A 13,654-nucleotide genomic window follows, 5' to 3' on the forward strand; every position below is an offset into this window, starting at 1 on the left:
CAAAATAACGCAACTACTTTTGAGTGCACCTGATTTGGTCAAATGGGGAGCGGAACAGCTGATGTTTGTTACTCCGCAGTTGAAATATAATAAATGGTGTTTAATTTGATAGATGCAATGCAAGAGAAAAATCCAACATCCGTTTGATTATCAATTGTTATGTCTACGACTATGGAAATACTTGACAGACCCTGTTCTGCCCTCAGAATTGTTTTCTTGATGTTAGAATTGTTTGTGTACTTAAAACTGATTTATTTAATGTATATTTTATGCTAAGAAATGTTTTCTATGTAAGAAAGCATACATAGAGTCATTTGTCGTTCGGAAGCAAAGCGGAAACTTATTTTGAAATACACCGGAAGTTGCGCATATTTCCGTTGATGCGACTTGACAACGCATGAGTTTAAGAGACGTTCGCGTTGTTTTGTTGGACAACTTTATTATTGTTTCGAAGAAGAATACTCGTAGAAGAAACTAAGTGTTTTTGTTGTTTCACTCGTGTTTAACACTGAATGGAAATAAAGGGAGCAAGACGCTCTGAATCCTGGCTCAAGTTTTCTATATACGAGTTTGGCTGGCTGATGAACTGTGATAACGTACACGAAGTTTTGCACATCTGAAACAAACACACACTTTAGATATACTTAAATATAGCTGCAACACGAACAGCACCGCAGCAGCAACACAAGTAGCACAACAGCCGTTTGTGGCTCCTACCGCGTTACACTGCAATCGACAAAACTCACCTGAGAGAAAGAAGGAAGGCTTCTGTCGACCTCTGCTGGAAAAGTCTTTGGATGAGTGACAAACTGCAACAAAAGGCAAACGTTTGCTCGTGTGCACACTTACCCGCGGTAAAGCCAACGCATCCGGTCAGTCGGTCGGCGGAGGTTCTTTGCGACTCCAATTGGAATCACCTGCGTGTCGGATGTGACGTTCGCCAATCCTAATGACCTTTTTGGGTTTGACCTTCCAAATAAAATCATGTCACTCTTTCACGACTTTCTTTGACATCAACCTGTTGACAAACAACTTCAACCTGATTTGGAGAAATGACTTTTCACTCTGCTTAGATGGATTCCTACTTTGGAGACATCTTTCATTTTCCTCTTCTGTTCGTTCACAAATGGTTAGGAACTATCTTCTCCACGCATGTCATTTGATTATAATTTCTTAAGGCATGCATGAAAAACTATAACATTATTTCTAATCAAAATGTTTTTATTTGGTTCTTCAAGATCTGTCGCTCTTTAAAGGTTGTTGGAGTTGTTTGTGAATTGTTTAATATGAAAACCCACGTCCGGGAAAGAAGAGTGACCACTTGGTGACGTTACTTTCTCGTTAAAATTTTATCACGTTACAATGACCACATGACGTTGTTCCACAGTTACCAAAGTTTGAGAGACTGTTTTAAGACCCATTCTGCCCATATACTAACTTTGCGTCCAATAAAATGTGAATCGTCACGAATATTTGTTTCTTTGCTGTCTAAATCAATATCCTATCCCACGGGAAAAGGCGTTGAAGACGCTCAACTAGAGCGCTTCCGTTAATTCTGCAATTACGCTGTCACGCCTCTAGATGTCAGTGTTCTCCACTGTTTTGCAGGACTGAAGACGCTGGTTTTCTATCCTCCGTCGCCACGGAAACAAAAGTGGCGTTGGGGTTCTCACCTGGTACACACTCTGCACTACCCCAACTTTCAAATGACAAATCCGATTGGGAAAAACAACTTTCAGAAGCATCATACAGATTGGTTTGTTTTTTTCTATTACAGCTTTTACAATCATCATTATTGTTGTCATAATATATTCAATTATCATCACTACTCTTCATTAATATCAACTTAACCCATAAGACAATCTGTTTTTCCAAAATGTACACAAACGAGTAGCATATCTTGACTGTTCGTAATTTGAAAAGATATTTTTTTGTCTTAAGCTAAACTGAAAGTAACATCCATCTTCAAACAAAGTATGAAATGAACATATAGTTTACACGCATACATACTGTACATACATACAATAGCAATTGTCATAAAAAAATGATAAAAATAAAATACACACCTTTTACAAACTTCTTATATACCCAAGCTTCCACATCATTAGATGACAGACGTTCACTCGAAAATGTTTCATTTCGGCATGCATATGAACACAAATCTCGTATTTTTGCTTAAACTGTCCTGTTCGCATTTGTGCCTCTGGCGTATATTTTATGGCTTACCACCATCCTGAAGTGGGATGTTGCTAAAAGTTGGTTATCATTTATCCAATTGTCATCCAATTCAACCTGAAGGCATCGTTCTGAACAGGAGCCGATTTCCCCTTGCAAAACTATAAATTCAATGTGTCAGTATTGCCATTGCACACTCCAAAAACAAAAGTTAAATTCACAATAGGCGTTGGTCACTTTCTACAGAATCAAACAGCATCATGCCACAACAATGGATTGAGAGATAAAGACAGAGAGATGATTCAAAAGGCATCCATTCATTATAATATCATCTGACCTCATGTACTCAGAGTCTTTGATTCTTTTCAGATGTCTAACTCCAATGTCACTTCCCGGGCTCCGGTTGTGTCTTCTTCCTCAGGTCCGGACGGCGGTTGAAGGAAGGAGAACACATCGGTATGAGCTTTGATCGGTGATGTCAAAAGACCCCAAAAGTAAGCTCACCTGATGTGCTTTTATCTTAGCAGGAATATGTTCTTACTGACGCCGACTCCCCCCTTTGACCCGAGTTCACTAATGGCGAGAAGGTCGTTGTTATTTATCAACAATTTATCGACAAGTTGATGCCCCCCCCCCCCCCCCCCCCCCACGTACCTTCACTCTGAACTTTCCTCAGGGTGACAGAAGGTGTCGAGATCGCAGAGGCACGGAAGTTGGCCGGTAACGTTTCCGAAGAGTCGGAGGTGACGCCGCGGAGGTCTTTCTCCCGGAACATCTTTCTCCACGAGGGCGACCGCGTGAACGTTTTGGTGCCGTCCTGGGGAAGACAATTTCGGTCATCAGGCGTAACAGCCACTGTTTGACCTTTCTTCCACCACTACCTCATCGGGCCTCCTCTCCGTTCCCATGGAGATGAGAGCATTGTACTCCTTTTCCAAGATCTGCCTTGCCTGCAAACCGAGAAGATGAGCTCACCAGTAAGGCACTGGAAGAAGAACCCGTGTCTCTTTTTTAATTTTATTGTTGGGGACCTGCGTGTTCTGATTGGGTATCTGCAGAAGAAGGGCCAAGTCGGTGTAGTCGAAGGTGTCGTCCAGAGCCAGCAGAGCTCCGTGAACTCCGCTTTCTAACAGGTTGTCTGCAAACTCTTTGAGCCCGATGGACTGCACCCAACACATCACCCGCTCGTTGGACCACACCATCACATCTGAGTAGACACACATCGGAATGAAGCCGCGTGGTGTACAAAACCCAAGAAATTGGTCATCACCTTGGTTCTGATGCTGACTATCCTCCCTCCTCCTCTCCAGCTCCTTCCTGTCATAGTTCAAGCGCTTCAAGCACATGATGCCGTAATGAAGACTCACCCTACGGGAATTCAGAAAGGTTGAAGGACACAGCGGGAAGAATCAGGGGGAGATGGAAAAAGTCACCCGTCGTTCACCTGTGGAAGCTGTCCACCATCTTTAGCTGGCCCCTCAACTCTTTCTTGGTGAGGTGATCGAGCATTCGGGCGTCCACCAAGGACTCCATGAAGTAGGAGCGGTACTGGGGTAAACCTAAACTAGGCAGCCACTCGTTCCCCACCCACTCGTGGTTCATATCGCCGTAAGCCAGAATCTGTAGATGGGACACGTGGATAATAATATCTCGGCACGTTTGACAAAAATCATCGCATAGGTAGTAACGGCTCACCTGATCCCAGCTGAACTCTTTCTGCTCCTTGCGGTTTGACATGGGCAAATAGTGAAAGAGAAAAGAGACGGAAAGGTGCACAAGGAGGAAAAGTGTGCATTTGTGTATGGTGAAAAGCATTTGAAAGGGGAAGGAAGACAGAAGAAGGAAATGTTTTTGTTAGTGACAATTAGTCAGGGGGGGGAAAAATGGCAACTGCACAGATTTTAAGGGAGCAGTAAGGGTCCTAATAAAAGACAAAGAAAAAGAAAACAAAATGTCACGTTGATGCAACGGCAAAATAATGAAAGGCATTTTTATAGAATGACAGGGCTGTTCAAATCCGGTTCTGGAGGGCCCGTAACATGATAAAAAGAAATTAAATTCTTACTGGCTTAGTGGCGGCGGCGAGTGACTCCATCTCAGCGTGCGTCATCCAAATATTACTGGTCGACTGTCACCATTCAAAATGCAAAATGAGTCCCTCGACGCTAAAAGACCAATGTCGGGTTCGTCCAAGTCTTACCGAGCGTGTGCTCGCCGGCGCCGACGGGCTGGTGAGGGAAACCATCTCCTGGATGGCCAGGCGGAGTTTGAGCCTGTGCAGCGGGTTGCTTATGCCGATCTCTCTCTGGATCTCCGTATCGGAGAGGTTGGCCATGATGGCGCCGCTCTTCACGTTGGCGCGGCACGCCGCCACGTACCATGCCGGCATTCCCACCCATAACTGCGTAAATGGCACAAAGGTTTTGTAGGCCAAACAAACTATCCAGTGACACGCAAAAAAATATACCTCGAGCCACGTGACAACCGTCGGACCATCCCACGAGGCGAAGGGCAAACCTTGACGACAAGCCTCCTCGAGCAGGTCGTGTCTGGCAAGGGAGTGGAAATGAAAATCAAAATCTTATGGCAATTTTAAAAGATGACTGGGGGAAAAAATATGACTCACTTCTTTTTACTTCGCCGGTCTTTTTCTACAGTTCCTGTCCCGAGTTTAGCCAGACCCAATGGGTCTGCCGGGCCCAAGTCATCAGACGGTGTTGAGGCTGGATTGTTCCCAGATATAAAGTTCAGTCCGACGCAAAAGAAAATGTTCTCACTGAAGCTACGCACCCAAAGAGGTAGACTCGCGTCCAGGAGCACCGATCCTCCCCTTTTCCTTTTTCCCAAAAAGACGGCCAATGGAGGACTTGATGCTTTTCTTTTTGCTGGCTTTGTGGAGGGAATCCTGGCTGGCGGTGATGGCCCCATCAGCAGAGAGACTAAAACACACCACAAAGGACTAAACTGTTACATTTTGTTTCCTGGGAAGCTAGAGGGGGGCGGTTGGGGCACTGGCCCCCACTGAAATATGCAAAATATATATATTTTTGTTTTGCGGACCTCCTGAATGATCTGACAGTCCAAATTTCTTACCTGCGAAATTCCCTGTGATCATCCAGACCGGCTCCTGGGTGTGTGTGTGTCATCCGGTCTAGTCGCAGGGCTCGAGGGACAGCGGGAGGGTTGGAGTCAATCAAGGCTAGCGCTCGGCATTCCTCGCCATCTTTGCTGTTCTGCGTTGGGGAAGAGTTCATTCCATTAAAAAAAATGTCTTTGTAAAAATGCGATTGAGCAAGCATTGTACCAGTCGCTCAGTCTCCCTGGCGGGAGAATGTGGTAGGCGGGGGGTGGAATGGCCAGAGCTCGGAGGTGAAGGAGACGCTAATGTCGAGGAGGTGATGGAGGGGGTCATGTATCCCCGGCCGACACTGTCCCGTCCTCCGAGCGAGGAAGGCAGAATGGAGGACGCGTCCAGTGCCACGCTGCTAACCCGACTCTCAATCTCCTCCGCCCTCAACTCTGTGTTCTCCTTTTCCTCCTGGATGAGCCTGCGACAACAATGGGCGAGAGCAATTACGACCGGCGTTCCCCTTAAGAGCAATTAAAGCCGCATACTTAATCTCCTTGTTGATGGCCTCCAGTTGCTCCTGTAGCATAATGGCTAAAGTCTGTACATCCGTCTGCCCGCTCGGCGATAACAGCTCTGACCCAAACAGAGTCTCCCTGTCGTCGTCGTCGTCGGAGCAGACTCCCTCCGCGCCTTCGAAACCCGGACCCATCATGCTACCGGCGTCCCATTCGCCATACTGGAAGGAAACAATAGAGTGAGGAGCGTAGAGAACAACGGATCCGTCCAGATGAGCTCGTCTCGAACCTTGTTACAGTCGTCCCGAGCTTGCCCCCAGCGGCCGCGGTGAGTCCGCCTGACCACCACGGCGCCGGAGGAGCTGCTGTAGCCGGCCGGGAGCGAGCCCCCGCCCTGGGGGTACCTCAGCTCCGAGGCGCTCCCCGGAAGGGATCTTCGAAACAAGGTGGACGGAAGGGAGCTCACGCTGCCCGCCCTACGGAGACACCCACAACCCGCTTGTTATTCCAGCTAGCATACTTTTGTTATCCGCTAGCGACTGCGTGTGATATAAATCACTTTTTCTTTTTTTATGCTTCATTATGACAAACCTGGAATAAGATGAGCCGGGCCTGCCCCTCAGCTGGTCCAGCTCCAGTTGGATCCGTTCCAGCTCAGCAAGGAGCTGCTCCTGGAATACAGAGTAGAATGTCGCGGATATCACCTTGTTTTTCTCAGCGGGAAATCTTGAAAGGCTGTTCGGGATTAGGAAAACACCTTCCACGTGACGGCTTGAGTACCTTATTAGCAAGAAGGTCATCCTGGATTTTCTTCATATTGGCCAGTTCTTCCGAGAGCGCATTCTAGTGAAGGGGAGGAGTGCAGTGAATAAAAAAAAAAGAGTACTTTATAACATTTTCGAGGTTACCTTTTCTTCCAGCGCTGCCATCCTCTCTTTAAGATGCAGCTGAAGTCTCTCGTTGGACTCGGACAGAAGTTTGTCGACGGTGTCCGAGAGACGTTTGTTGTGTTCGTCGTTCATTTTTTCCCTCTGCCTCGCCTGATTGGAGCAAGCACAAATGACGTGTCACCGGATGGGGAAGAATTATCCGTAACCAAAGAAGCAGCGGCGTGATGTGTACTCTCTGCAGCTCTTGGTTCTTCTCTTCTAGTTGAGCTTCCATTTGCCGTAGTCGCTCCTCAAAGTTACCGTGGCGCTCTTCCGCCTAAAAGAAAACAGAAAATCATTTGTCTCCGCAAGCGATGAGAAAATATCCAAGCGTAGTTTCAAAGTACCTTATTGAGCGCGGCGACCCTCTGCGCAAGCTGCGCTTCGATCTCCGGCAGCGTCTCGGCTCTTTGCAGGGTTTGCTGGAGCTTCTGCTTAGCTTCGTCCAGACGCTCTTGCAGTTGGCGGTTCTTCTCCTCGCTCTGCCGATGGAGGGACTCCTTGCTGGCTAGCTCGTTTTCCAGCTTGTCCTTGATGTCGTGGAGGGACGTGGCCTCCCTTTGAGCGCTTAGGTACCTGCGCACAACACCGGATCATGAAACCGCATGATCTGGACGTAAGTATTGGGCCGCCAATTCTTGTCAGTGGCTGAACGGTTACCTGCGTTCCAGTGTCGTAATTCTTTCCTCCATGTCCTCCCTTTGGCAAAGGGCCTAAAAAAGCAGATGATGTCATTCATATTTTTTTATTGTGAATGAAAAGGACATTTTATTTCCGGTGTGAAAGGAGCTCAGGACAGACCTCTTTGACTTCCCGTTGGAGCTTCTGATTGGCCTCCTCCGACTTTGTCACCTCCCTCCTGGCGGCCGCAAGCTGTTCCTCAATTTCGCCAACCTGACGAGATGCCACAAACGGACGGAGGCAGGACGACGACCGAGGTGAGTCAGTGTTCGCTCCCCCGGCATTGAGTGTAAATAAATAGTGGCGGTGATTCACTACAAATACGCTTTTTATGATTCATTACAAATGCTGAACATTGTTGTCATTTTATTGTTAAATCATTGAGTATGAATTTTGAGTAGCAGCCACTCACTCACCTGCCGGCACATGAGGGCCAGCCTCTCTTTTAGCTGGGAGAGTTCGGCTCTCTGACGCTCTATTTCCACTTCCCGCTGTCTTTCCAGCTCGCTGTCCTCCAGGCCAGAGGCGGGGCCGTTGGGGAGTCGCTGAGGTGGCGACAACAACAAAAGCAGGAGTGAGGAAGGTTTCGGGAACAGCAGATTTGATAAGAAGTCCAAATCACACTCCAGATACCCATCTAACTACTGGTCACTAACACGTAAACAAAAACAAAACAACTGGAACCGAAATCCATAAAACCCTCCCTTACATCTTTCCCGCCGTCCACCCCTTGTTGACGCCTTTTAATTTGGTCTCGTAAAGAGATTACCTAGAAAGAAGGAGACAGAGCAACTGGTCAACATTAGTTGGCCACGGGGAAATTGAGATGAGCTCGGGAGGCGGAGTGATATGAGTTTACCTCTTGAGAAGATGCTGCTAGTTGATCCTCCAACATGGACACCCTCTCCAGGGCCACTCGGAGACGCTCTCGAACCTGCAAGAATTATTATTATTGATTTATTTATTTAAATTATTATCATAATTAATATTTTATTATTTGTATTATTAATATTTTTATTATTATTATTATTACAATTATTATTATCATCATGATTACTATTATTATAAAGTCGTGCAACCATGAGTATCAAGGCGTTTTGAGCCACCTTCTCATCCAGAGCCTTGTGGTGCTCAAAGAGAGACTTGAGGGCCTTGAGGACTTCCACCTCGCTGGAGACCCCCGCTGGCGACTGGGCTTGCCTCTTGACCACCGTCATCCTCAGACTGCGTTCGTGACGGGACACCAGGCATTCCAGGTGCTCCAGCAACAACTGTCGGCGTGGAAAAATTCATTGAACCTCAAAAATTGGGTCACTTTTTGGTTCAAATCGGCCCATTAATTGGCTTTAAATGAGCCCAAATATTATTATTTTTGACCCAACTTCTTTTAGTGTTATGGGCAAAATGGCTGCTAAACATCTTACGCGCGTGTTGTTTCTCTCCGCCTTGAGCTCCGCAATCTCCTCCTCTCTCTCCAGAAGCTGCTCCCGGCAAACGTTGAGCTCTTTCGTCAACACGGCAAACTCCTGCCGAACACAAGAGATGCATTCAGGGTGGGGGGGGGACTAAACAAACCATCTAAACGGCACGTCGGAGGATGTGTGTTTTAGGGGATGACAACAACCCGGGCCAAACATAAAAATATAATTCCGATACAGTTACACAAAACATAAGCTGCGCAATGGAAACGAAGCTTTGATGTAAAACAACATAAATTGACACATTTTCCGCCACTTGCCTGGTGAACACATGGATGCATTACATCACAAGGTTACACAATGGCCCTACGCTGGAATGCACGAGAGACCCCCCCCCCCAATAGAAACCCGACGAACACAGTGTCGATGTGTCATTCTACAACACCACCGAGGACACCGTGTCTTCTCACGCAGCAAACTTGTGCATCGGCAATGTATTTCATTCTGATTAATGAGTCTCAAAAAACAAATCCAAGGCCGCATTATGTGTGATATGCGATGTTTTTAGTTAGTGTCTTTGTGCTTGGAAAGCTAGACCAAAGCGGCGGCTCAATGAGAGAAGAGAAAGGAGCCAAAGAGAGGTGGCCGCAGATGGCGACACAGTTTGGGACTGCTTTGGATGACGCTCAGCTTCTCAGTTGGCCCTCCTTGTTCTTTTTTGTCTTTTTCCATCCCGTACTTTTTTTTTATTAAATGTGAACTCCAACATCCGCAATTTATGATAAATTGCAAAAAAATGGAGGCACTAAAAAATGAACAAGTTCAAGTTTAAGCCTGAAAACATTCATAAAACTGTAAACGCCTCACACACAGTCAGAAGAGGGGATTGATCCTGGAGGAAAACACTAAAGCTGCTCTTCCTAGCCAGAGGAAGAAAAAAAGTCAAATAACGCTCATTATTAATCAGCAGATCCTCTAAGGGGGATTCCTATCAACTATTCATTCAAATTGGGCTTCCACCATTTTGCAAATATCTTCCAGCAATATTTTTCGCCAAGACCTGATTACACAAAATCAGTGAGGGACTTTCAAACATTAGCGAGGTTGCAATGGAGGATTTTTTTTTTTTTTTGAGCATTGAGTTAGCGTGCTGCTCGGCGCTGCTTGAACTGTCACCCGCAAAGGCTCGTATGAGCTCACTTGACAGCCGAGTACTCATCCCCCACTCGACTGTGATAGGACATGGCGGCACCTCACAGTGTACCTAATGTTGTGACCGCACGTCGTACCTGTGGCAGAGCGATGGAGAGTTGCCGTTGAAGAGACTCCTTCTCGTGGCTGAGCTCTCGTAGGCGGAGCTGCGCCGTCCCCAGGCTATCCTGCGTCTCCCTCAGGTTCTCCAGCAGCCTCTCCCTCTCCGTCAGCATGTTAACCATCAGAGACTCCAGGTTGCCCGTGCTGCCTCCTTCGTCTCCCCCGCTTCGGATATCCCTCCCGCTAAAGCCCCCTCCTGCTCCTCCAGCTCCCATGGCACCGCCCGGTCCTCCCACCCCGGGTCCGGCCGGGGGGGAGGCGCCCCCGGTCGTGCCGCTTCGCCCATCCTCAGAAATGGTGGGCATCACCTCACACATCATCATGAGACCGGAGAGTGTGAGTCAACTACTGAAGGTGTGCAGAAAAAAGAAATCTTGGGTTTTATGAGATTGCAGGGAGGATTATAATATGATGCTCAAAATGTAAAACTTTACATTTCTGGAGAAATATAATCCCTTTAGTGAGCATATTTTCTTCTTTTTTTTTCTATTTAGGCCTCAAACCTGCACGTCTCTGAATGCTTTGGAACTATTTCTACGGGGAAATCATTCCGTGGGTGGCTGAGACGAGCAGAGGGCAGTAATGGGGGAGAGTCAGTGGAGAAATATTGAGCTTGAGGAAGGGGATGTACTCCTTGACTGTATCCACAAGGTAGCACTTCTCACAACATAGTGCAATCGCTGCAAAACAACAACAAAAAGTCAGACATTTCTTACAGCGGGTTACAACATACAGACGGCATGCACTTCCCCTCTGCTTCTTTGTGCTACGCTAAGCTAACCCGCAGCCTCATACTGTGGCGAGACATTACAACGGTATCGATCTTCCCATTTTCCTCTTGACAAGAAATGAAAAAAAAAAATCTGACGTAAGGGTTTGAAAATGCGATCGCGCTCCACTTATCTTCTTTTAATCAGCGTTTGCTGTTGTGACTTACAGTACTGCATATTGCTCCGATCTGGAATTTCCTTTCACGCTGATTACGGCCCTCTGTGTCACTGTGCAAACCCGTGGCCAAAAATGCAATGGATTGCACATTAATAGAGTGCACACTGTTATTTTATTTTTTTCCCTTAGTCTTCACTGTCTCATCCAGAAGAGCGTTAGACATATTCAGCATAAACATGCCAGTCAGTGAGCTTGGGGCCTTGTCATAAAGCAATTCTTTGTCCCATGAACTGCTACATGGACATCCATCCATCCATCCATCCATCCATCCATCCATCCATCCATCCATCCATCCATCCATCCATCCATCCATCCATCCATGAATTAGCTTCTCGTGCTGTTGCGCTGGCTAACAGCACTTGGCATCTTCACTGTGTGCCCCAGTAAACAAAGTCTGTTGATGGATGGTTCGCTGATGCAAAACAGAGCTTGCACTTGCTGCATTTATTTAAAATGCACTTTATTCTTGCCTGGGAGGTGGACACCAGACATTTTGAATTGGGAGTTGTTGCAAAACAAACAACAGATGGACCTACTCTGAGTTGCTGTACAGACAAAAATCTGGAGACAACAAAAGTCAGATTGTCTCCGTTCGAAATTTGCGCCTTACCTTGACCTGGATGACAGAAGTGATACACAGACACTAGCCGGACTAGCAGTTAGGACAACTCGGCTTCCAACTTGATGGGAAGGACATTTTTTTCTGTCCTGGCATGGCCAGGGCACAATGTAAAAAGCAATGTCCATAAAGGACTGCTTGGAAAAGCCCTGACCTCAACCCCAGTTTTCCTAGAAGACACAAAAGAGCCATGTTATAATCACTCACATCCAGAATGAAGACATTGGTCGACACAAAACTGGTGCGGAGTAAACATAAGGAGGGGGGTGGGGGTCTTCCCAGCCTCCAACATGACCAGTCAATTATATCTGCAACTCCAAAGTAAAAGCCCAAAAACTAGTAAGGAACCTCATTCGGTCCACTTCTAATACCATTGAAGTGCACGCCCCCCACCCCACCCCACCCGCGGGTGAAGAAACGCATCATTGGAATCGATAAGTGACTGTCGGCAGCTGCTTTGTGGGGATGAAAACACCCGGAACCGAACCAAACACGCCTAACCCCCCCCCCCCCGAGAATACACAAGCATGTACATGCACAAGAATGACGAGATGACAGGACGACAATGATCTCCATCGTTGGCTGCATAGATGAGGAAGCCCTCGAATGCATTCTTCTAGTAAAACAACCAATGTGCGCGCGCGAGGGAGGGGGGGTCGGGGGGGTGTTAAACGAACCTTTTATGGCAAACATCACGATAAAACCACGCATGCATGCATGGCGTGCATCATGCGGAGCTCACGTCACGGTGCTAAAAGAAATGCATAAAAATGTCCAATGCATTGAATTTCATTTTTTAAAGCAAAGGCCCTATTCACATTTTAAATATAGCCAATAATTCAATCCTGTAACGCTGCAAAGGCTTCCGCTCTGATGACAATTATTTGATATTAGTTGCTTATCATTTAAGTAGCTTTGACTGGCGGTGCACACACCGCACACTTGTCTGTGATTTGGTGACAGCACACACACGTACACACACGCTATACATTTTTGTGTGCATGCATCCATTGTTTTCTCTCTCGCTGCAAACTTGCATCCTTACCATATCCGTCGCGGTGTTGCTTTGCCGTTAAATAGTCCTCGGGTCCATTTTTTGCGTGGGTCGGCGCCCCTCATCCGGATCCGAGAAAAGCCCCACTCTTCCTAATGTGTGTATCCCCCACCCCCTTTTTTTTCCCCACATGTAAACGACGACGAGGAAGAGGAGCAGGGAGGGAGAGTGACGTTACACCACCTTAGCACGGACCCCCCCCCCCTCTCGGTGGGATTGGAAGGTAATGGGTCTTAAAGAAACATTCTCTCAGCATTCTCCGCATCCCTGTGATTTATGCGCGTGCACGCGTGGGCCAATCACGCGCACGCCGATGCGCCGTGGAAGGAGGGGGGCGCAAAATGAGTGACAGACATTTTATTTGCAAACAGACTAATGCATTGCAGTGCGGTGCCCTGTGCACAACCCCATTAAAACACTATGGCGGCCGGGGGTGGAGGGGGGGCACATCATAATATCCACTCGAACTTGAATAGAACTTTGATTACAGTCAGCATTTCTTATTTGCATATCATTATAATAGATTTCTTTTTTGTGGGCCTGTTTTTAGCTTTGCAATGCTCCAAAATAAAATCTGGGCACATGCATAGAATCTAATAATAACCTCGGGCCTGCTCTCAATATGCTGATGTTGTTATCATTTCTGTGTGACTTTAGGTGTGCAGCTGCGTAAACAGAAGGTGGTGCTGTCTTTAAGAGAGCAAGCCTGGGAAGGGATGATGTAATGTGCTCGCAGACAATGATGTCATCGACTAAGACTCGGCAAGGATTTAAAGTGACAAAGCAAAGGGTTCTTTTTTTTTTTTTCTTCAGAGGGGCTCCATCTAAATTCTGCGTCAGGTCTTTTTAGGGAGCAGCAGCAGGGGACGTCCTTTGAAAAAAAAAAAAAAAGATATAACGTGCAAATGAATCAGGAGCTGGAGTGGGGGTG

At 46.9% G+C, this 13,654-nt stretch overlaps 1 protein-coding gene across 2 annotated transcripts; it reads right to left on the bottom strand.

Annotated features, from left to right (window-relative positions):
* Positions 1 to 1,325: 1,325 nt before the first annotated feature.
* On the bottom strand, positions 1,326 to 12,999 carry LOC119138448 (liprin-alpha-3-like). Of its 2 annotated transcripts, XM_037278478.1 has the most exons (31): positions 12,715 to 12,999; positions 11,661 to 11,839; positions 10,078 to 10,782; positions 8,795 to 8,896; positions 8,477 to 8,641; positions 8,230 to 8,304; positions 8,080 to 8,139; positions 7,787 to 7,915; positions 7,491 to 7,583; positions 7,350 to 7,402; positions 7,037 to 7,265; positions 6,883 to 6,966; positions 6,669 to 6,800; positions 6,541 to 6,603; positions 6,352 to 6,431; positions 6,050 to 6,236; positions 5,791 to 5,981; positions 5,480 to 5,723; positions 5,269 to 5,408; positions 4,966 to 5,114; positions 4,802 to 4,898; positions 4,643 to 4,724; positions 4,376 to 4,576; positions 4,241 to 4,303; positions 3,620 to 3,897; positions 3,446 to 3,543; positions 3,207 to 3,382; positions 3,057 to 3,125; positions 2,830 to 2,992; positions 2,680 to 2,748; positions 1,326 to 2,587 (listed from the first exon to the last, which is right to left on the bottom strand). In XM_037278478.1, exons 3-30 carry the CDS (start codon positions 10,423 to 10,425, stop codon positions 2,696 to 2,698), a joined length of 3,804 nt encoding a protein of 1,267 aa, XP_037134373.1. In that variant the 5' UTR covers positions 10,426 to 10,782; positions 11,661 to 11,839; positions 12,715 to 12,999; the 3' UTR covers positions 1,326 to 2,587; positions 2,680 to 2,695. The 2 variants fall into 2 exon arrangements, with proteins under 2 accessions (XP_037134373.1, XP_037134374.1); XM_037278479.1 differs by lacking the exons at positions 11,661 to 11,839; positions 12,715 to 12,999 and having other exon boundaries at positions 3,620 to 3,795; positions 3,871 to 3,897; positions 10,078 to 10,425.
* Between the last annotated feature and the right edge of the window lie 655 nt (positions 13,000 to 13,654).

The sequence above is a fragment of the Syngnathus acus genome, chromosome 19 (genome assembly GCF_901709675.1).
Source record: "Syngnathus acus chromosome 19, fSynAcu1.2, whole genome shotgun sequence".
NCBI lineage: Eukaryota > Metazoa > Chordata > Actinopteri > Syngnathiformes > Syngnathidae > Syngnathus > Syngnathus acus.

Bases quoted from the DNA above. Each gene is read 5' to 3' on its own strand.
- LOC119138448 (XM_037278478.1), bottom strand. From the start codon at position 10,425: ATGATGATGTGTGAGGTGATGCCCACCATTTCTGAGGATGGGCGAAGC. The intron at 5,982-6,049 runs GTTCGAGACGAG...GTTTCCTTCCAG, and splicing joins CTCGGGACGACTGTAACAAG to TATGGCGAATGGGACGCCGG. The intron at 4,725-4,801 runs GTGAGTCATATT...CTCCCTTGCCAG, and splicing joins GACCGGCGAAGTAAAAAGAA to ACACGACCTGCTCGAGGAGG.